Source organism: Euleptes europaea, chromosome 15 (assembly GCF_029931775.1).
Source record: "Euleptes europaea isolate rEulEur1 chromosome 15, rEulEur1.hap1, whole genome shotgun sequence".
Lineage (NCBI taxonomy): Eukaryota > Metazoa > Chordata > Lepidosauria > Squamata > Sphaerodactylidae > Euleptes > Euleptes europaea.
This window is the reverse complement of record NC_079326.1, coordinates 10,754,506-10,777,041: the sequence shown is the minus strand read 5'-3', so window position 1 is coordinate 10,777,041 and position 22,536 is coordinate 10,754,506. Positions and strand designations below refer to the sequence as shown.

At 41.7% G+C, this 22,536-nt stretch overlaps 1 protein-coding gene across 1 annotated transcript; it reads left to right on the top strand.

Annotated features, from left to right (window-relative positions):
* Positions 1-1,908: 1,908 nt before the first annotated feature.
* IQCB1 (IQ motif containing B1) lies at positions 1,909-21,437 on the top strand. The gene is made up of 13 exons (XM_056861274.1): positions 1,909-2,025; positions 5,185-5,347; positions 5,495-5,624; positions 8,421-8,514; positions 8,651-8,750; positions 9,663-9,835; positions 10,016-10,125; positions 11,425-11,534; positions 14,419-14,561; positions 14,927-15,075; positions 15,844-15,972; positions 17,919-18,075; positions 21,175-21,437. Exons 1-13 carry the CDS (start codon positions 1,926-1,928, stop codon positions 21,399-21,401), a joined length of 1,785 nt encoding a protein of 594 aa, XP_056717252.1. The 5' UTR covers positions 1,909-1,925; the 3' UTR covers positions 21,402-21,437.
* The last annotated feature ends 1,099 nt before the right edge of the window (positions 21,438-22,536 follow it).

Below are 22,536 nucleotides of genomic sequence, written 5' to 3'. Positions count from 1 at the left end.
CAACAGCCGCTATCACAGTTCAAGGATCTTCATTGCATTACTGTGTGTTTATATGCAAGAAAGTATCTTTAAACAGTATGTTTATTTTAAAAGGCATCCTGTTAAACAGGATATAAATATTTCAAATGCATAAATAAGACCTTTTTTCTTCTACCCATGCTCATTTCCCTGACCGATATGGGGACAGCTCCATGGAGTGGTCTCTAGGGGTTGATGCCCTCATTCATGCCCTTTGGTTTGAGGGAGATAGTGGAATTTTTGTTCAGAAAGCAAGATCTTTTTTGGCATGTCTCTGTCTAGCTGGAGAGGTCTCCCACTTCCTGTTTGGACGCCCAACATCCATTTATTTATTATTAAATTTATATCCCGCCCTCCCTAGCATTGCTGGGCTGAGGGCGGCTTCCAATAGATAATGCACAGGATGCCTATGTTATGAATAGATGGAGTGTTGACAGTGATTATATTAGTTTGGATAATTCACAGTGGGTAGCCGTGTTAGTCTGTTTGCAGTAGTCAAAAAGGGCAAGAGTCCAGTAGCACCTTAAAGACTAACAAAAATATTTTCTGGTAGGGTATGAGCTTTCGTGAGCCACAGATACAGCTGTGGCTCACGAAAGCTCATACCCTACCAGAAAATATTTTTGTTAGTCTTTAAGGTGCTACTGGACTCTTGCCCTTTTTGACTATATTAGTTTGGAAATCAAGTAATCCTACATTGTGCTGTAGAAACCTCTGTAAAGAGTAAAAAAATTGTGAATGTCTGTGGTGGTGTGTGAGCCATAGGTTGGAAGCTAAGAATGCAGATATTTGTCCTCAACTGTTTTCCAAATTGTTTTAATCATGATGGTCATAAAATCACGAGATTATATTTTACTTTGTTTCTTTGGCTTTATTGATTTTCACTGTTTCTAGACATAAAGCCTTTCAAAAGTGGTTGATGGGCCCAATTTAAGCTGGTAATTACAAAGTGGTTAGCTTGCCACCCCTGCTTGTCTCAGCAATGCCAACTTTGACAAGCATTGCAGTCACATGGTGTAGAAAGCTGCACAAATTATAGCTGATCAATAAGGGCATATTTTCTACTGATTGATCAATTGTATTTTTGGCTGGCTGCAGCTCTCCAGAGTCTTTCATAGCACCTGCTGTTTGAGATCATTTAACTGGAAATGAATGTTAAACCTTAGTCTGAGCCTGTGCTATTGGACTCTAACCCTACTCTTGGATGTGGGGGTGGCGAGTATACAATATTATTATTATGGAAGGAATAGAAGAAACATGGGGTTTAATACAATTAACAGCATGTGGTCATAGGCTGAATCTCTCTCTCCTCCCTTTCCCCTTCCAGCTGTCCACTCCCCTCTCCCCAAAAAGCTCGGCAGTCCCTTGAGAACAGAACAGGATGCAGTGCAGGAGGCTGCAACTCAGTGGGGGAATCAAGAGAAATTGTCCTTTCCCCATTTTGCTCAAATTCTTCTGTTAACAGAGCTAGAGCTCACACAGGAGTGTGTGATTTAGGTCAATTCCCTGTTCTTCCCGTGACGCCTGGGTTACATCCTGTGTTCCCAAAGGTCACATAATCCTCAGGAGCAAATCTGTGGTGTTGATGCAGGAGGATTCAGTGAGAAGGGGGGGACATCTGTTCTGTGAACTTGTTCTGCTCATGTTTGTTGGCTCCAAATCATATATGAATCTGCTATGAAAACTGGAATCTTCTATGAAAACTTGAAGGCATCCTCTCGGGAATACCTAATGTGAGTTGTTTGGAGGTCTTTTTGTACACATCTCCTTTATGGAGCCACTTTTTCTAAGTAGTTCATTTGCTATAAAATAGTTTGCTATAAAATCATTTTAATTGAAGCCAAACATCTTGCTATTATCTGACATTTTCTCTCTTTGTCTATTAAAGAACAGTTCATTTGACTGAAATGGAGCCCTTACAGGTAGATTCTAGAATATTGTCTCTTGCTGCTCAGATTACTGAAAGCCCTGATCAGGATGTTCCTGTGTTGCTGCTGAAGATAAAAGGTAAACAGGGCTACTTCTATACTAGTCCTCTTTTGTGTGACCTCAGCAGAATTGTACCCTTCTAAGCCCACTGAAGTCAGTGGGCTTAGAACGGTGTTAACTCTGTTTACAGTTGCACTATCATTCCTTTTTTGCAGAAAGCTGAATACAGAATTGACAGTCATTCCACGTGGCACTTAATCTTTGTATCTATTTCTGAACAATGCCCCAGAGTAGCAAGGGGAAGAAGACAAAGAGGAGGAGGAGAGAGGCAGTGGCAAAGCAGTGATAGGGCAGAAGAGGGGGGAGAGGTGGCAGTGGTGGCGGCATCGCAGAGAGAAAGCAGGAACCAGTGGGGAAGTCTTGGAGAGGAAAGGACAGGCTTTCTGTTCCTAGCCTCCTTCCTTCAACCACCACTAGCAGGAGACTGGGGGGATTTCTGGGCTTGGGGCAGAAGGTATGCCTGGTTCACAGTGTAGGGTGGAGTCTTACAGGGGGAAGCCTGGACACAACAGGTATGCTGTTAGTGGCCCCAGTTGGCTGGAGAGGGGTAGAGCACTCTTCCCCTTTTAACATTTACCCAGCAACAACAGCCTTCTAGGTGACGTACAGTTGTAGAACAACTGCCAGAACACTTCTAGGTAGCAGTGAAAATGCAAGGAAGCTGAAGCCAAACTGGTTCAGAAAATCCTTTGAACAAATACAAAAAGTGCCTGTAACAAGAGCTTGTGGGAGGGGCCCAAAGGACAAGAAGTCCTGGCTTTGCACAGCTCTCTCTGTATGTGTGTGCTGTCAAGTCACAGCTGACTTATGGTGACGCTGCAGTGTTTTCAGGCAAGAGATATTCAGAGGCGGTTTGCCATTGCCTGCCTCTGTGTAGGCTGAGAGAGTTCTGAGGGAACAGTGACTGGCCCAAGGTCACCCAGCAGGCTTCATGTGGAAGAGTGGGGAATCAAACCTGGTTCTACGGATTAGAGTCTGCCGCTCTTAACCACTGTACCACGCTGGCTTTTTAGGGTTGCTAATATCTGGCCATTAAAGTGTCCATTACCAGAAGTAATTCCTCTATTTGTCCAGCCATAATGCTGCTGTGGTTTACTTTGCTATACTTTGCTAGTCTCCTTTAGACATTATCAGAGCTCCTACTAGACAGGAAAAACTGTTACCATAGAGCTATTAAACGCACAGGAGCCTTATTCCAGCTGAAATCTAGCAATCTTATCAATAGTTTCCTATTCTTCTGTTTTGGTCTCATATACAGTTCAAAGTACAGGGTTTTTTTTGTTTGAGTTTTGAATTTACCCTTTGGTCTTGCAAGTTAAACAGTCCCAACCCATGCTACTTCCCTACCAGCTATACAATCTGGAATCTAGGGCTGCCAACAGACCAGGAGAAAAATGTCCTGCCCCATTATAATAGAGGCTTAATGTGTGGAAATGGGCAGCTGACGTTTTTCATGGCATGGAGATAAACAATATCACTTGGTAAATAACATCCCATTAAACTGCGGTTATAAAGGTACAAGCCATTTTTTCCTCTAGATAATTAGCAACCATAAGGAAATGGTAGAATCTGTTTTATGAGAGAATCCAGATGTTGTCAACTGCTTCACTCCCAGCCAGCAGTTATGACTCAGTGGTTCCTTCTGAGTTCCTGTTCCGTTAGGGTAGAGGTTTTAATACTGCTTTTCTCTTTGGAGTAATCACACATTAAACAATGTTATAGGTGATTGTAATAGCTTGATTACATGATTAAAAGTGCACAAACTCTGCTGTAAAGGAAAAAACAGCTTTAAGCATCTCCTACCCTTCCCTGGAACAAGAATAGTGTTTTAATTATCCAATGAATTCTAAACATTCTAGAAATGGATTCTTCTACTGTTGTTCTACATCTGTATATCACCTAGCAGGCTGTTGTTGCTGGGTAAATGTTAAAAGATAGAAATGATTGTCTTAATAAGATGAGCAGAGAATGTTACAGATGTTACAGATTTTGACATATTAAGACATATGAACTGATGTATTAGTGTTGTACATGTGCAGAATTATTCAATGAAAAACCCAACTTCTCATAAAAACCCAGCAGAGGCTTGACTTTCATTTTAAAACTGAACAAGCCTGGATATTTTAAAACTAAATAGTATGTAGAACTTGCTTGCTTTATTGTATACATTGTTACTGCTTTTAAGACTTTGTAATACTTGCATATACACACATATATATATATATACATTGGAGCTATTCAATAAAAAGACTTACCTTTGTGAGTAAATAAGTTGAGTCCTGTTTAGTAGGTGACTAACTGAATAAGATAACATACCACTTCTCAGGAAGGGGTCAATTCTAAGAGCATAGTCCACTGAAAAGCACTGACCCACTTCAGGGAGTAGCTGGGGTTGCATGTTCTTGTGTATTATAGAATCATAGAATCACAGAGTTGGAAGGGTCCACCAGGGTCATCTAGTCCAACCCCCTGCACAATGCAAGAAATTAACAACTGCCACCCCCCACATCCCCAGTGACCCCAACCCTCCCCCCCCCCGCCATGCAGGATCCCACAATCAAAGCACTCCCGACAGATGGCCATCTAGCCTCTGCTTAAAGACCTCCAAAGACGGGGACTCCACCACCCTCTGAGGCAGCACATTTCACCATCAGAAAGTTCTACCTAATGTTTAGGTGGAATTGCTTTTCTATTAGTTTAAATCTATTACTCCGTGTCCTAGTCTCTGGAGCAACAGAGAACAAGCTAGTTCCCTCATCAACATGACATCCCTTCAAATATTTAAACATGGCTATCACGTCTCCCCTCAACCTTCTCCAAACTAAACAACCAACTCCCTAAGTCTCTCCTCATAGGGCATGGATTCCAGACCTTTTGACCATTCTGGTCGCTCTCCTCTGGACACGCTTCAACTTGTCAACATACTTCTTAAATTGTGGAGCCCAAAACTGGACACAGTATTCCAAGTGAAGTCTGACCAATGCCGAATACAGTGGTAGTATTACTTCCCTTGATCTAGACACAATGCAGCCCTATTGATGCAGCTCCTATTGATGTTTGATGTTCATATTATGCTTTAAGAATGAAAGGTTGGTTGGATGCAACTTGTTGTAATTTGAAAAAGGCGTATTTGTTTGGTAACATATGTTTTAGGAATTTATGTACTTTCCTTCCCAGATATTTTAACTAGTGCACCTCCTGGAAGTAAAGAATCACAGAAAATTAAACAAGACTTATACTATTATGACTTGGTCCAATATTGCCTATTGGTCCTTAAGCAAGACTACACTAGGGTGCTTGGAGGCTGGGGTACCGCTGCCCAGATAGCAGAGATACTAAGGTAAAGTCAGCCACAGTTCCAAAACTTTAGCCATGCTCTGACTTTAAACTTTCTGTCTTAAAATCATTGGTGACTGTATGTTAACTTGGGGTTGTGGTGTGCTGTGAGCAGACTCAGGAGTGGAAAATGTTTGTGTTATTTTCTCAGCCTGTGTTGTGTGGGCCTCGAGGTGAAAGAGGAACCTGAAGAGTTTTACAATAAGTTACTTCCCTCTGCTGTAGACAACCTCCTCTTCTTGGGCAGGCGCCTGCAAGTACGCTGTATCCGAGCAATCAAGGTATTTGGACTGGATGGTTTAGTGGTGTGTGGTGGGAGCTGTGTCGTATTATATCCCTGCAATAATGTATTTTTTTTGATGTTTGGTGTGCTTCTTATGTGTTTTTATATTTAGCTCTTGGTGTATGCAGGCAGGGAATGGCAGTTTTGTCCAAATTCTGCCATGATGATGATCCTTCACCTTGCATTCTGCAGGCCAAAGGCATACTTTCCATAAGATCAGGACTCAACGCAGTTGTGTCACAGCAGCACCCTCTGCCCCTTTATGTCATGGCTTTGTAATACAACTGAAGGTGGAAACTTGGTTTACAAACACTTGTTTATTTTATTTAGTATTTTTATTTATATTTATTTACTAAACTTTAATACCTCGATTCTCAGAGGATTTTGAGAACAAAAATGAACAGCCCCCAGAACTATGCCAACTGTTAGACTTTCTACCAGTTTTAAAGTCTGCAGTTCTTAACACTATCATAGCAAACATTCTGCTGTAGATGCTTTATTTAAGACTTCCCAGACAGTTTTATGGGCTGAATTCACCAGATTGGAAATATTAGTGACTCATGGAACCAACTGGTTTTCTACCATCCAAGAAGAAAAATAGGACTGAGGTTAAAAATGTGTAATTGGTCTGCCAATGTTGGTTCTGTTTCTCAAAATAATTCAATATCTCTGATGAGAAATCTGGCATAGGGCAGTGTGGCAGGAAGAAAGTGTGCCGGGAAATGCTTGGATTAGTAGGTGTCGGTCCTATGCAGAAGTTTATCTACCCTGTGGTGTCACTTATAAAATTGTATACCATAAGTGTTGCAGGATACTTTCACCAGCATAACCTTATATTAGCATATATTACCTATATAATTTCCATTTAGGAAATGGTATACCTTTGCATACATAACTGTTTTGTAGCAGGCATGCACTTCAGGAGGCCACAACTGACAGTTATCCATGCAGTGAGCGCTGGGGCCAAAACAACATTTAGATTATGCTTTTGCAACTTGACCTTGCATTTTTTGTCAGGCCCTGAAGGAAATATATCCCAGCTGCTTAAAAGAATTGGTTGATATAAAAGCCAGCATTTGTTCAATGTTGTTGTACATCAGTTGTCAATCATGAGCATCTCCTGTGTTCCTGCTGCCACAGCCAATTATTAATTAAAGCCAAATATTTAATATTAAATACAAATGTTGGATATGAATCTTGCCAACTGCTTGTGCATTTGGACAATATTTGCCATCAACATTCCCAAAAGAACACTGAGAAGAATTTTGAGAGCAATATGGTTTTAGCTGTAGCAATTACGCAGTGAAGCAGAGTAGACAATACTGACTTGGATGGACCGAGGGTCTGATTCAGTAGAAGGCAGCTTCATGTGTTCAATATAGTTTCCCCCTTTTTTCATTTTGTTGACTTTTTCACTTTAGAATAAGTGTTCATACACTGTTGGCTAGTGGAACTGATTGTAGTTCACATCATGTTTTCTGAATTCTCTTGGGCATTTTATTCTAGTGAAGGCTTTGTAAATGATATTACCACAGCTTAATTTGGTGCAACTGTCAGCTATTTTGCTGTTAATATACCTTCAGCTATGATAAACTGAATTCAGATTTGAGCTACACATGCACATTAGTACAGGAGGTTATCTGGACAGGCAAAAAATGTTCACTTTCGGCTACCAGCTGCGTCTTGAAATTGGAAGTGGTGTGCAGATGGGAGATGACCATGAAGATGTACTCCATCAGGTCTGTGTGAAAGTATGTCAGATGTTGCTTTCTTACACTGTAGGATTTTCAATTCATGGACTGATTCTTGTGATGCATAATGTCAGTTGCTCCTTGATAAATATGGGACACTTGCATGAGTGAATGAGAGCAGAAGGTCATGTTCCCCGCCCAGAGTGACCTTAACTTTTAAAATTGTCCCATGCCGAAACTTTTAAGTTTGACAAAAATCAGTCCTCAACAGCTCCAGCTAAAGATTGAATTGGTACCTTACAAATCTGCAGCCTGAATGTTTATGCACTGTGATACTTTTATAAGCAGTCATATTTGCAAAGCTCAAAGTGGTTAAGACCCCCCCCCTTTTTTAGGTAAGGATTAGGCTGAAATCCATTTATCTTCAGCAACACTACATCAGCAAGTGTGTCCGTATCATTCAATGTGCCTGTTGATGTCTCTGCGAAGAAGTATCTAAGCCTTACTAATGACTGAATTTGGGCAAAACAGTACAGGGGATTATGTATAAACAGTAATGGCAGTGAACATTTCAGAAACACAGATTTATTTATTTATATCCCACCTTTCTTCCATTTGCTGTGATCTGGACAGTTCAGGAGGTTTCCCTCTTCTTTTCCTCCCCCTACCTTGGGCTAGTAACACTGAGTTTGCATGGCTGTGATCCTAAATTTAAGTCTCTTTATTTGTTTGGATTAATTCACATGTAGGGGCTAGCACAAAAATAATGGGGGAAACACAGTATCCCTTTTTTCACAAATATAAGGTTGAATCATTTGGGATTTTCCATGGACTTCAGTGGGAAGGTGTTAACATACACCAGCTCTTTTGCAGGAGTAATGTTATACCATTTAATGAATTAAACTGATTCAGCATAGGATTCTGAGTAATGTCCACAATTCCAAGCCATGTTGCCCCCAGTTCTGCTCAATTTAGTTGTGCACTTTCTTGCAAGACCTTTGAACAGTCCTACTTTGCCCAGAAAACATATCTCAAGGCTAGAACTGCTCCCAAAAACATAGGCTTCAATAACTGTAATGGTAGTTTTTGCTTTTTAATGAAAGGATGAAGATAGAAGGGAATTTTTGCACTACTACAGAACAGTAACTGATGCCATCTGCTGGCTGTGTGGGGGACATATCCATCTAACAGGCAATGGTAAGAGAAGAAAGCCCTAAAAGTTCATCATATCAGCCATATAATACATAACGGTTCTTGAGCAAATACTGCCCTCTTTGTGATTTGTTTTTTGTTGTTATTGCTGTTTGAATTATATTTCTTCTATTAAATGTAGTGCTTCAGAATGGACACTTCTTGCAATTGCTAATGACGGATGATGTTGAGACTTCAACAGGAATGATGTCTGTGTTGCAGAATATTTTAAGGATGAACAGGTGGGCTGCAATTAAATTATTTCTTTATTTTTTTCTTATTCTTAGCTTAAAACGTGAAAGGCAACTAATTGCTTTTCCAGGATAACAACCTGTTAACTCATTCTATTTTGACTTTACATGTACAAGCAAGGGTAAGTGCTGAGGATGAAGAGAATTAAAGGCACGATAAATTTGCCTGTAGAATCACAGGTGCTTTCCTAATAATTGTTCTAAATTTGGATGTGACAAATAATATCACTACTGCAAAAAAGCAGAACTGATAAGAACAAATGCGCTGCGGCATAAGTGTTAAGGGTCTAATTATTTTAGTGTGTATTTTTAATTGCCAGGTACTCTCCTCTTCCTTGGGGATGTGCCTTTTGTTGTGTGGATTTTATGTTTCTTTAGCATGCAAGGCATAGTAGTTATATCACTGGCACTGTAAATAGTCTCTGTGCGGAATGTTGTTTTGGAAACTCGTGTTTGAACTCATTTGAAATACCTGGAGGTGGGAAGAGGTTCTAGATTTAAGTGTAATGCCTTACTGGTTGTTAACGTCAAAAAGTGGCTTTCTTTAAGTGCTGTACATCCAGAAACACTAATATTTTATACCACTGGAGAGCCCTTCATTAGCTTGGTGTCATGAAAACCAGTACAACTAAAGGGATATAAAGTGAGCTTAAACAAATCTGCATGTGTACCCCTCCATTTTCCAGATGGCTTGTCAGCATTACCAAGAGAAATCTCTACTTTTACCGCCATCTTGTCATTGCTAAAATGAAGGATTACAGTCAGATTTCAAAAAAAACGAGTAATTTGAGAGAAATATGTGCTGGATAGCATACCATTGAATCCCTAATTTTATCTACCTTTTCCTGCTCCCTCCTGCCCATGAGTAGGCTGAAATATCATGCATCTCTTTTCTTCTGTCAGGCACGTGTTACTTCAAGTGGCTGAAAAGACCCTGCGCTGCATCCTAGATGAGCTTGTTTACAAGCTTTCATCTACCATCAATCCTGTCATAGGAAGCACAGCAATAAAACTGTTGCTGTCTATTGCAGAATCTGATCCCCAACTTGTGACGACATTGACTGAGCACTACAAAGGTTTGTCCTATGTTTCAGCTGTTCCTTGGTGTGTGTGGCTCCTTGTCTGCATTCTTTTTCTTCTTTTTGTGGGAAAATGCAGAGTTTGTTGCCTGGCCTTGCAGGTTGTGTCAGATGAGTAAGTTAACATTGCAACTTACAAGGCAACATATTTTATCCTGCTGTCTCACATCTGTTAAGGGCTAGAAACTCTTCTCAGCAAGCAGTGGGCTGGCAAAGGATTTGACAGGAACCTTGATCAACTTTTGGACCTGCTGTGCTTGGAAAAGTACAAGGCTGATGAAACACAGGTATATCAAAAGTATTGTTGAGAGTTTCGTATGAGGGGGAAATAGCTTTGGCTAGATCGGTGCAGTGCATTCTTCATCTTTCAGAGCTTTCTACCATCACTTCTCCCCTATATATTTTAATTCCAGTGGCTCAGTTGAGCAAAGAAAATGCATTTCAAATAAAAAAGACCAGCGCTCACCCAGTTTTAGTATCAGCAGCTAGCCATGGCATGGTCACTGCCTTGTAATATTAGAAATGTATACCACTGTGAAAATGCTATGAATGTATTCAGGTTGTCAAAAGTATTGACATTTGCTATGTTTTTCATCATCCTCAAGTCTTTATTGCATTAGCAAAGAAAGGCATAGCAACAATACAGAACAGGGTGGAAATTCCACCAAAGCAACATCAATAACATTTAAAATGTATATATATATTAACATAATTTAACATAGGTTTTAAAAAAATTAAACATTTCCCATAAAATATTAAAATGCAAATACAAATTCATCATTAAAATATAATAGGAAGGAAAGATCATACAATCCAGAGACAAATAGAGGATGACAAATGACCCAGAGTAGAAAATGCTGTGAATGTATTCAGGTTGTCAAAAGTATTGACATTTGTTATGTTTACATACCACTGTTTCATCTTTGTTTTGTATTGCCTGTTTTCATGTTTTATATCTGTGGTGAAAGTTAATGTAGGACGTCAGGCTGATGAAGCGCATGTATAGATCAGTTCTGTGGAGGGACAAGATGACTCCCCCTTCAGTGCTACAGGGGCATTAGCCTCAGTCCTATACCTTTCATGGTGGCAGCTGAATCAGGAGACAGAACAGTGGCGACCTTCTCCTGCCTGTTTTACTCCCTGGTGCTTTCATCTCTTTTCTCCCCCTATCCCTATGCCTAGGAAGGTTAGGAGGGCAGGACACAGAACTCAGGGGTAGGGGGTTTCTTTTTCCTCCCTAGTCAGCAGCAGATAAAAATGGGACTCGTTCCGTTGCACCTATCAACTTTCAAAAGCAAGTTATGTGCACTGGAGTTCAAAAAAACAGAGCACATGTTTTTAAAACAGCTCACACTGGCATAAGAGCAACAATTATTGGTTCTGTTTGGCGCATGTACAGCTGAGCTCTGTTATTATCATAAAACAGGCAGGTCAATTTGGACTCATGCAGGAAGAGCTCTGAAAAATGGATCTTGAATTCCAAGAATAATTCAAATGAACAGGGTAGGGGAGGTCTTAAAAGCTGAATTAACATTGTCAGTCTGCCCAAGGAAAATGAGTATAATAATCTGGCTTGTTGATTTCAGAGATTACATCGAGCAGTTTGCTTAATCCAGGCTGCATGGAGAGGATTTCAAACCCGAAAAAGATTAAAGCAGCTTCCAAAAGCTATAACTACCTTGCAAAAGAATTTCAGGTAAAAAATGGCTCTGTTTTATTAAAAATGTACAGGATAACTTTGTTGTGAATGTGGCTTAGAAAGTGTTGAGGCTGAGTGACAGCAACAGTGTGAAGCATATCATAACAAGAATTCTTATTTAGGTTTCTTATTTACAAGGTCTGTAAGCACTGATGTGTGTTCATAGGACCTTTCAACAGAATGGAGGGGACCCTCCATGGTATTCTCTAATTCTTTTGAGGTTTTGGAAAAGCAGCGAAGACTGAAGTATTCACTAAGGCCCAATCTGTTTCTGCATTTTTTACCAGTGAAAAGCTGTGGAGCATTTCTATCTGTATCAGATTCTGGGACTTTCGCCGCTTATCAGTTGTTATTCTCTGTGGTTTATAAGATTATTCCCTCATTACCAATTTACAGATTCTTTCCCTTTCACCAAATTGTATTGGCCAATGAATCTTAAGTTTTGCAAAGGAAAAGCTTACTGTGAGGATAAACTATGCCGTTCTGCTGCTTTCATGTGTCCAATCAGGTTTTTGGTTGCCAAATTATGGAAGGGTTTCTCTGCACAGTATTTTAGCATCTCTGCCTATAATAAAACCTTTGAAAGGACAAAGATGTATCAGTAGATACTTGTTTGAAAAATCCAGTAGAGGGCATACTTCTTGCATGTGGTTTTCCAACTAGTATGTTTATCTTAATTCTTTAAACATTATAAGCTTTGCTGCGCCTTATCCCGCTATTGTTCACTCCTCACATTTGTATCCCTCCTTCCCTCACAAGGAGTTCAGGGCAGTTTACGCGGGTGATGTGAGCCCATGTTTTCTCCTAATAGCTCTGAGGTTGGTTAGGTTAAAAGAGAACAAACAGCCTACCCATTGAGTAACGTGGCCAAAGCAGCAGTTTGAATCTTGGTTTCCCAAGTCAAACGCTCTGCTGTAGCCTATCTCTAGTTGTGCATAACAAGGCATTTGCAGTTTGAGACAGCTGAGGTCTACGTTCCCATATGTGTTATAATATATATCAAAATATGTCCACCCTCCTACATAGGGTACATAGGGTACAATGAAACAGAACAAGTGCCCCACTTTAAATATCTAGGGGTTACGTTTAGCTACAGTCCAGCATGGAAAACTCATATTTCCTTAGCCCAAAAGATGGGCCAAAGTAGACACAAATGCCCTTGTACGCTGTTTCTATTCCAAAGATGGGCAATATACACCTGCAGCCATTGAGGCCTTTAATGCTGAGGTGCTCCCTCAAATCCTGTATGGTGCGGGCATCTGGGTAAACAGTGTCTCAGAATCTATTAACTATCCACTCTTATTGCATCTTCGACGAATCGCTGGGGTACCATCATGTGTTGCAGAATTGCATTAAAAATGGAGTTTGCCCAACATTCGCTGGAATGCAGGGCTTGGTTCAGTGCCTTTAAACTAAGACTGAAACCCCTTTTTCCAGGACTAAGTTCCAGTGGAGGTTTTGAAAGAAAATTACAAAAGTGTCTGGGCTAAGCTGGTAGATAATAAACTTGAGTGCCTTGGTTTCCCCTCTATAATGACCCAAAATTTGGATTACCACAAGGCACTGAGAGAGATCAAAAAGAGAACAGTCAGACTTGATAGAACCAATACTGAGCTCTGATCTTGTCTGGTATGCTCCACCTTAGCTCTTGGAATCTCTCCTCCAGTAAGTCTCCATCCAGATATAAAATATCTCATAATTCCTAGCAACCACCATGCCTATGCCAGGCTGAATGTGCTACCCACAGCTGAATAGAAGGGGCACTTTGCTAATCATCTTTGCCCTTGTGCCTCTGGCATGATTGAGACAATAGACCATTGGTTCTTGTGGGTTATCCGGGCTGTGTAACCGTGGTCTGAGAAAAGATGGAATGGTTCCTGTGTCTCTGCAATAGACCATGTTTTGTTATTTTGCAATCAATGGTCTTTGCTACAAGAATTTTGGATTTCTCCTAGTCTGAACAAATACCATCTTGTTGTTGAATCCTAGGCAGTTTCTTTTCTGTTGGCTCGTCTTAGCCCTGCAGTGACATGAGCTGTGGCCATATTTTTGTCGTGATACCTGTGAGACACACTTCCACTATGCATTAATCTGACAAGTCAGGGTCTCATTACTTTTATTTTTATTTGTTTTGTAAATGTTTTGAATTGGTTTGTGTCTGATTGTATTTTGGCACAAGACCTTCGGTCAAAGGAGCTATTGTCAATAAAGGAAAGGGGTGAATGGGGAGGGACTTCATATTTATGCCTTTGAATGTGTATTGTGTCTGGTGTACATGTGCAGAGGTTGATCTAGCCATGGAACCCATGCACAGAAGATGCTTCTGAGCACCGATCTACTCTGCAAGGTGCTTACATACTTGCCAATAAAAGCTGATCCTTTATTAATTTCTAAGCAACTTATGTTTTCTCTTCAGAGTTAGTGCTATAAAAATAAAGACAACTTCCCTGACACAGGGACACCCAAATTAGGAAGATTGGGAACAGTCACCGGCAAGACAGAGCCATGGAAGATATGTTTACCAATCTCTTTTAGACATGATTGCTAAATTAAACCTCCATGTATTCAGAGGTATTACACCACTAAACAAGCATGCTTGTGGACTTCCAGGTGATGTGTGACCAGTCACTAGATGAACTCTTGGCCTGACCCAGCAGTGGTGGTCCTAATATTCTCACTAAAAGTCATGGGTTGGGTTGCTATTGAGCAATTGTCATGAATTAGCTATAATTCTATAGGAGTAAGGCCGGTGTCATGGAGTAAGAGACTCAAGGATTTCTGCCATGTTGTTGAATTAGGCCATTCAACTGAAGAGTAGCCCAAACTGGAAACAGTCTGGGGAAACTTGAAGCCTCTACTAATTATTAAAACTTTGCCATAGAGCTAAACGAGAACAGGAATTGCAGAATTTAAGAAAGCAGAAAGAAGAAGAGAACCTCCGCCAGCAGTTGCAGCTTCAGAGACAGAGAGCTATGAGGCTATTTCACGAACGTCAGCTTACACTACTGGAAATTGTCCATGCAGGTATGAATATTGTAAAACTTGAGCAAGCATTCAGGATCAGCATAAAGGAGCATTTCCACACAAAAACATGTTTTGTATTTTGTTTACCTTAAACAGTATCCTTAAAAATTGCCCTGTGCCTGGGGTCCACTAAATGACTTCTTAAATTGTGTCCCTCCACAATCCCCCAGAAAGAGAGAATGCATGTAAAGGTATTAGTTGGTGCTGGATAAAAAAGAAGTCTGCTGTCTTTTGTTTCAGATCAGCTATTTCACGTAGTACCTGGTATCTCTTGAGTATCCTACCTGTGTGCTAATGAAACCCACAGAGATTCTGCTTATACGATTGCAGGCTTCCTTAAACTGAATCTATCATTTATTTCCCAGGTCAAGTAGATAAGCATATGCGTGAAATCGAAGACAAATCAGCTCTAACTATTCAAAGACACTGGAGAGCATTCAGGGCACGGAGAAATTTTCTCCAGCAAAAACAATCTCTTAAGCAGTACAAGGCAGCTGTCATTATTCAGAAAGCAGTAAGTATGCAGCCAGGGAGTGGTGCTAGACATGATGCATTGTATTGGTGTAACGACTTGTGTAAATTTAAAATAATGCACGAAAGGTTCTGTGAAAGGCAAGCCAGCAGGAACTAGAAGTGATTCAGTGGTATGTTACATGCATATCCTTTCTCAGAAGGGCTGTAGTAGTGAATAAGCTAGACCTGGTAGAATAAGAGGTAACTCATTTGGCTGCACTACAGGCAATGGCTAAACAGTGGTGGAATTAATCTTATGGCAGACTGACCTCTCTTCCCTGGGCCAAGCAGTCCTGTACTGTCCATCTTCAAAAGCTGCAGCGAGGTGGTATTTTGACCATTCTGTTTGCCATAGGACTTTCTTCTCAGCCTAAAGCCCACAGGTGAAAGTCCAAAGGATGCAGGGAAGAACAGAATGGAAAGTCAGTGCTTTATATTCAGTACTCAGCAACAAGCCTGTGTCACACCTTTGTGATAATTTCCTTTAAAAAAAAGACATTTTCATGTACAAAGCACTGAACTAACAGTCAGACTGTTGCCATTGTTTCAGGGAGAGTTCACAGAGAAATTGCCATAAGAGTGTTATGATTTAAATGAGGATCCAGAGGATCCAGTTGTTGGTTCTTGAATAAGCTTCTATGGCATTTTCCTTTATAAAGATGTTCAAAGTTTGCCCAAAAAAACCTTTAAAGAAACTGTCCCACTGTAACAACCCAGATTTTGTAAACTGACAGGCAAACAGACTTATGCAATACTTTTGTTTCAACAGGTGCTTAAATTCTTGGAAAAGCAGAGGAAGAGAAAGGCCTATTCTCTTTGGAAACCACCTAAGGCTCTTTCAGATGAGCAAAGGCTATCATTGCAGGAAAAAGTAAAAGACTACATCAAACTGCACCCGGTATATCATCAAACCTCCTGTCCAGGGCAATTTTTGTTCTCGATGATTTGCGTGTCATTGAAGCCTGTACGTTTCAAAGAATTTTGGGAGATCACTGTCAGTTTGCATGACATACCTCCCAGACTTATTAGGCTTTGTGTTTGTCCCAGGTGAAATCAACCAACACTTTCCTATGCTTCATGTTGCAGAGGAAAGATTGGTCAGTCTGTCTTTTAGGAGAATTTGTCCTCCTTTATTGATGTCATTGAGCTTTGGAGGAATTAATTTTAGAGGAATATCTTTGCCAGGAGTGAGATCTGGGCTGAGCTTCTGTTCCCTCCTTTGTTACAGGAATTTAAGCCTGTATATGGCCAGAGATGCGGGCCTGTTGGTGCAAGGAAGGGAAAGCGTCAAAAAGCTCTTACCCCCTGGTTCACAGCCTGTAGTTCTAAGTGAGCCAGGCCAGTGTATTCTGGACCAGCCCAAGATGTTGGACTTGTGTTGTATTTTTGTTTGTTTGAATTGTATTTTTGTGTTTCTAAGCTTCGTTGAGTCCCTTGTGGAGCGAAAAATGTGTAAGTAAGAGGGAAAGTTTAAATTCACTTCTATAGGTCAATGAATGGATCTTGCTTCTTAGCAGTAATATGGGTATAGTCCTGATTGAGGAGCAACAGTTTGATAACTATGCCACCTCAGTGGGAACAAGGGAGAATCTATTAATACACCGGCGTGGTGTAGTGGTTAAGAGTGGTGGTTTGGAGCGGTGGACTCTGATCTGGAGAACCGAGTTTGATTCCCCACTCCTCCACATGAGCGGCGGACGCTAATCAGGTGAACCGGGTTGGTTTCCCCACTCCTAGACATAAGGCCAGCTGAGTGACCTTGGGCTGTTCACAGCTCTCTCAGCCCCACTTACCTCACAGGGTGTCTGTTATGGGGAGGGGAAGGGAAGGTGATTGTAAGCAGACTTGATTCTTCCTTAAGTGGTAGAGAAAGTCGGCATATAAAAACTAACTCTTCTTCTTCTATCTTATTTGTAACCAAGATAATGAAGTATTGAAACCTTATAGGCTTCAGTCAACTGATCAATTTCTGGTCTAGTTAATTGATCTTCCAAGGTAAACTAAAAACAAAAAAGCAACAAATATTCCTGACACTTGAGGGATTGCTGAATGTTTTTGTACTATTTTTGTTTTAACTCTTTTAGAGTGTTCTTGTGGATATGTGCACATGCTTTAGGATGCTAATACAAAAATATTTCAAGAAAAGCTTTAAAAACTACTCCGGCCATTGGGTGTGTTTATGTGTGTCGCTGGATGCAGTGACGTTGTTGCAAACACCACCCAAGAGGTATCCGTGGGTGCTGGGTGCTTGTCTGTTATAGCAGTGCTGGTTGTGGTGCTGGAGCCCTCGTTTCAGCTTTTCCCGGAAGCTGCTTTAAGCTTCCAGAACTGGTTTGATGAGGACCGTGGCAGGAGATAACTGACATGTCCTAGAAACAATGATGACTTTACAATATTGCCTCCAGATCTCAAAAAATTACACCCTCTACACAACCTTTATGAGAGTTCTGCACTTTTTACACATTACTGGTGTGTCGACTTGATGGCACTTTACACTCACAATATTGTGTAAACACCTGCTGTTGATATAACCTCAGAATAAACCATAAATATACTGACCCTGCTGTATTTGGTCTGTGATAGATATTAGGATTGCTGGGGGCTTTGGTTGTTGTTGTTTTTTACTGTTAATGTAATAAAACAAATTTGCTCCTTCCTGAATCGTAATTAGGAAACTAAATTTATTCAGTGATGGATTGATAGCTTCAGGGGGGGAAAACACAGGAAGAAACGGTTATTAGATTTGCAAGTGCCCAAGGAATGCAAAAGTTGTGTGGTAGACATTCCGCAAAGGTTTGAAGCTGATAACCACTAACAATGACAGGCACCATAATTTTTCTCCAGGCTTCAGGGATGTCAGAAGAAATGAGCAGGGAGCTTCATCAGCAAGCCCAGGAAAAGCTGGCCCAGTACTTGATGAAAAAGAGCCTGGATCGCAAGGCTCAGCAGCACAGAGAGGCTTTGCTAGCCCAGGTCCGCACATATGTGGATCAGCTGACAAGTAGGTATCCCTGTTCCTTTATCTCTGCTCCAATCATCCCATCATCTTAGTTTTACTGCGGCAAATTTTGATGGAGATAAATGCCGGAATTAATGCACCAACAATCCTCCAGGCTGTGAAGTTGTTGTGGAGATCATCATTGGCAATATGAATTATGAGCTGTGTACCCTGTTGATATCGCAGCTGTTTGGCTTCTGCCTCTCTTCAGGTTTTATTTTTCTGTTTGCAATGGCTATCAGTTCCTGTGAGGCTTGTCCCATGGTGGCAGTGTTCTTTCCCTTTGGCCATTATGCCTGCTACCCTGGGGACACCCCAGGCCTCAATTGGGAAAAGGGGTAGGAACGAGGGTTACAGCACCCAGGGCCACCCTCTTTCCCCCAGAGTGCTACCTTCTTAGGGCAGCACACTGTCTCCACTCCTCCCCAGCCTGCTTTGGAGCCTCTTGTGTTTCCTCCCCACCCCTGCTGATTAGCCTCTTCCCACTTTCTCTGACCTTACCCTCACTACCTTTATTTTGGCCAGAGGTTGGCATGCCTTCCTTTTGGCTGCCTGCTCCTCACCATACCCATCCTTCTACCCCCTCCCCATCGCCCATTCTAGGGTGTGCATTTTGCTGGGCCAATCCTCCTTCTGTCCTTGCCTGGCTCGCCTGGTCCCTGCTGTCAAGCTTGAGCCATCACTGGCTGCTGCTGGAGCTGGTGACTGGCCTGGTATCCTCTGTGGAGGTCTCTCCTCCTCTGTTGCACTGGTTCCCATGGTGGCACTGGCTGATAATCTCATTGGCCTGGGCTCCAATGCCAGCAGCCTGGCTGGGTTGTGCCAGGAAGCTTCCCTTCTTGCACTGACCTGTCAGCTCCACTTCTCCCATCCAGGCTGCTCTGGCATTGGTGGAATCTTGCTGAACTTCTTGACTTGACATCCGGCACAACGATGTCAGTGCCAGATCTGTTGGGGAGGCCAGGGCCTGAGGACAGCTCCACCTTTATTCATGTGTGCTTGGAATTAAGTCCCACTGAGTTCAATGAGGCTTACTTTCTGGTAAGCACCTGTCTGAATTCCCATGAGCTCCAGTCAGTCCCCGGGAGTGCCGGACTTGCTGATCTCCCAGGGTGCTCATTAAAATGGTCATGGTAATGTTGGAAATATAGAATGTGATCTATGTCATCTGGTTTGTTTCTTCTGTTTAGTCCTGAGAGCATTTGTACAAGGCTGGTTTGGAGAAATAATGGAAATATTTATAGTTTGTGACCATAACTCATCAATAGCTTACATTCCTATATAGTTAATGTTCAGTTATCTATGTTATCTATATGGAAAAGTAATTAAAATTATTTAGAGAGAAATGAAACTAAGGTAGACATATTGTTAATAGGTTAATGGGTGTTCGTGCAAAATCGGCTTATGGACAACCTTAAAATAAAGGCTTGGATTATGAGAAGAAGGAAAATAGTCATGACACTAAAACATTTATTTAGACTAATCAGGAAGAGACTTTAATAAAAGGTCCAAACATGCATAAAGAAGAAAAACGTGGCAATAAAGCAGGAATCCACAAAAGAAAGGTGACCCCCTTCTTTTGCTATTGACAGCGCATTCCTGACTTGTGCCGGCAGCCGCGCCCAAATGCCTTTGGAGGCCGGCAAAGGTCTATGCCGGCGCAAGGGCCCACAGCGCCAGTGTCCAGGCGGCACATGCCGGCATTTGTGGCCCCAGTGCCGGCGTGCAAGTCTGGACGCTGGCGCAATAGCGCCAGCCCAGACGCCAACGGAGCCTTTTCTGGCGTCTGGACGCTGGCAAAGGCCACATCGCCGTCCTGGGAGGTGTTCCCGGGGCATCATGGCATCCCGGGAGGCATTTCCGGGGTATCACGGCTCTGGCCAGGTGGTGGGGCTGCTGTTAGGCAGCCTCCTAAGCCATTATGGCTTCAGAACGCGCCCTCTTATTTTTGCAACCCTATGCGGGTTGCACGGATTTTCGGCGCCAGGCAGAGGTTTCAGCCAGGCTGAAACCTCCTTAGGAGGCAGCGCCGTTTCGTTGCCTAAGCCCGGCGCAGGCATTCTGCTCAGGAATGCAGTGTTACCATGACAGATGGCAGGCAAAATGAGCTAAACCAGAAAATCCATTAAATAACTTTCTCCCAAACCATTCAAAGAGTTTTACTGTTAGAGCATGGTTTGCAACCATTAACTCTACATCCAAACTCAACACTCTATGCACTGGATCAAACTGAAATGGGAACAGAATTAGTTAGTTTATTTTCCTTCTCATTTATGAGTGATATGTGGCATGTGCTACATCCATGTTTCTAAAGCTTTGGTGTTTTTTTATCTGCAAGGCCATACATACTTCCTCTGGTTGTGAGGATGCACAGGACAGGGCCTCTGTGGAAGGATTAAATTGATGGCCAGGCTCATGGGAGCAAGCAGTCTTTTAAATATCCTGGTCCCAGACTGTTCATAGCTTTAAATGTAATAACCAGCCCTTCAAACTGTAGTCAGCAGCAAATTGTCAACCAATAGCATTTTCTCAAGGCAGACAACTCGTGCCAGTCAACAGTCTTGTCGCTACACTTTGCACCAACTGACACTTCCATGCAATCTTCAGAGGAATCCCCACGTCAAGCACATTGCAAGTAATCTAACCTGGATGCGATCAGGGCAAGTATAATTGCGGTCAACCATATCTTGTCAGGGAGAGGGTGAAACTGCTGCACCTGCAAAACTTGCCTAAAAGCATTATGGGCTGCAGGTGAAACGTGAACCTCAATCCGTGAGTGTGCATCTAATAGCACCACCAAACTGTGAATCTGCCTCTTCGGGGAAATGCAGAACTTTCCATAATGGGCTGACTCTTCAGGCCTCCAATTAATTAGATTAACAAACTCTGTTGCTATTGGCTGATAGAGCTTCATTTTATTGGGCTTCATGCATCCCATCACTACCTTCACATGCTGGTTCAGGCATAGTGTGGCAACTAGAATACACTGCAGTTGCATTGACAATAGGGATGGCTATTATAGCTAGAATCATAGGATTGTACTGCCTGCTGTAGGGAAAGTCATTGTGTTTTGGTTTTTCCCACCCTTTCCCTTTGTTACAGGTGCTCCAAGTCTAGCAGAAGCTACAGTAGAAGATCTGAATGTCTATGTGAGTAGATCAGTTCCTGTAGTAGCCAAAGCCAAACAGTGCCACTACAACATGTTGAAATGCTCACAGTGGCCCTGGTGGAAAAAGCTTGGAGAAGAATTCTTAGATGATGAAGGAGTCTCAGAAGATCTTCTGTGTGCCGAAGTAGGAACTCTGTTCATTGGTGGAACTAAACCATAAGATAATTAGGAGAAGAGCAACTACTCAATGCTGTGTGATTGGGCTCACAGATGGGGGGTGGGAGTGAACCAGAATGATACAAGCAAGTTTGAATTCTGCCATCCAAATGAGTTTGGGGAACTAGCACATTCCACATTTGTTCAGTAGAATTGTAACAAAAGACTTTGTAGAATGTGCAGCAGGGCTTGGATGGTGAGTATGAAGAAGGAAGTATGAAGAAGGAGAGGCAGGGTAGTTGTATATGTTTGCATGAGGGTGGACTCTAAGGGATGTGAGACAAAAATGGAATAGTGGAATAAAAAGATTCAGTCCCCAATTCAAAATATCATCCCAAATTTATTCTGGCTTTGATTTTAAGTATTTGAAGTATATTTGTATTGTTGACCTTTTAAATGCCTTAAGTTCCCATTTTGGGGTAAAAAGGCAATAATAGAGAAATAAATACATAGTGACGTTTACTTAGAAAACATATATACTGTCTCTCCAGAGACCTGCTCAAGTTGACTCCCAACAAGACCAAATAAGTCATTTTATAAACGAGTTCTTAGGTTAGGAACAGGACTATACAACAGCTAGAACAGTTGGAACTCCATAGCTAAAAGCCTGGGCATAGTGCCTAAAAGACAGTAAGGTAGGCGCTAGGAGGGCATTCTAAAGGTGAGGTGCCACCACTAAATAAGCCCTCACTGGTTGCCACCTGCCTCACCTTTGCATGTAGGAGCACAGAGCAGGGCTTGAGAAGAGGATCTTGACTGGTGAGCTGGGCAGTACAGGAAGAGTACCATAAATCCTCTGTGCATCTTTTACCTTGTGCTGGAAATATTTGGAAGTCTGGGTTCTAATTTGCCCCAGTGGGCCAATTCTGATCTGTGACAAACATACAGACTCATTAGTTGATCAAAATAAGTGGAAATTATTCCCTAGCCACAATGTACAACCCAGCAAATCAAGTAGCACCAAAGCAATGAACCCTTTAAATCAAGAAAGGATACAAAAGGACATAAAATATGGGCAGTAGAAAAATGCCTTTTAGACAAAACAAAATCATATATGTGGACCGTAAAAAGATATACAGGAACATTTACCAATGATTGTATAACAATAAAAGATGCAGTAGTTTAACCTCCTTAATCTC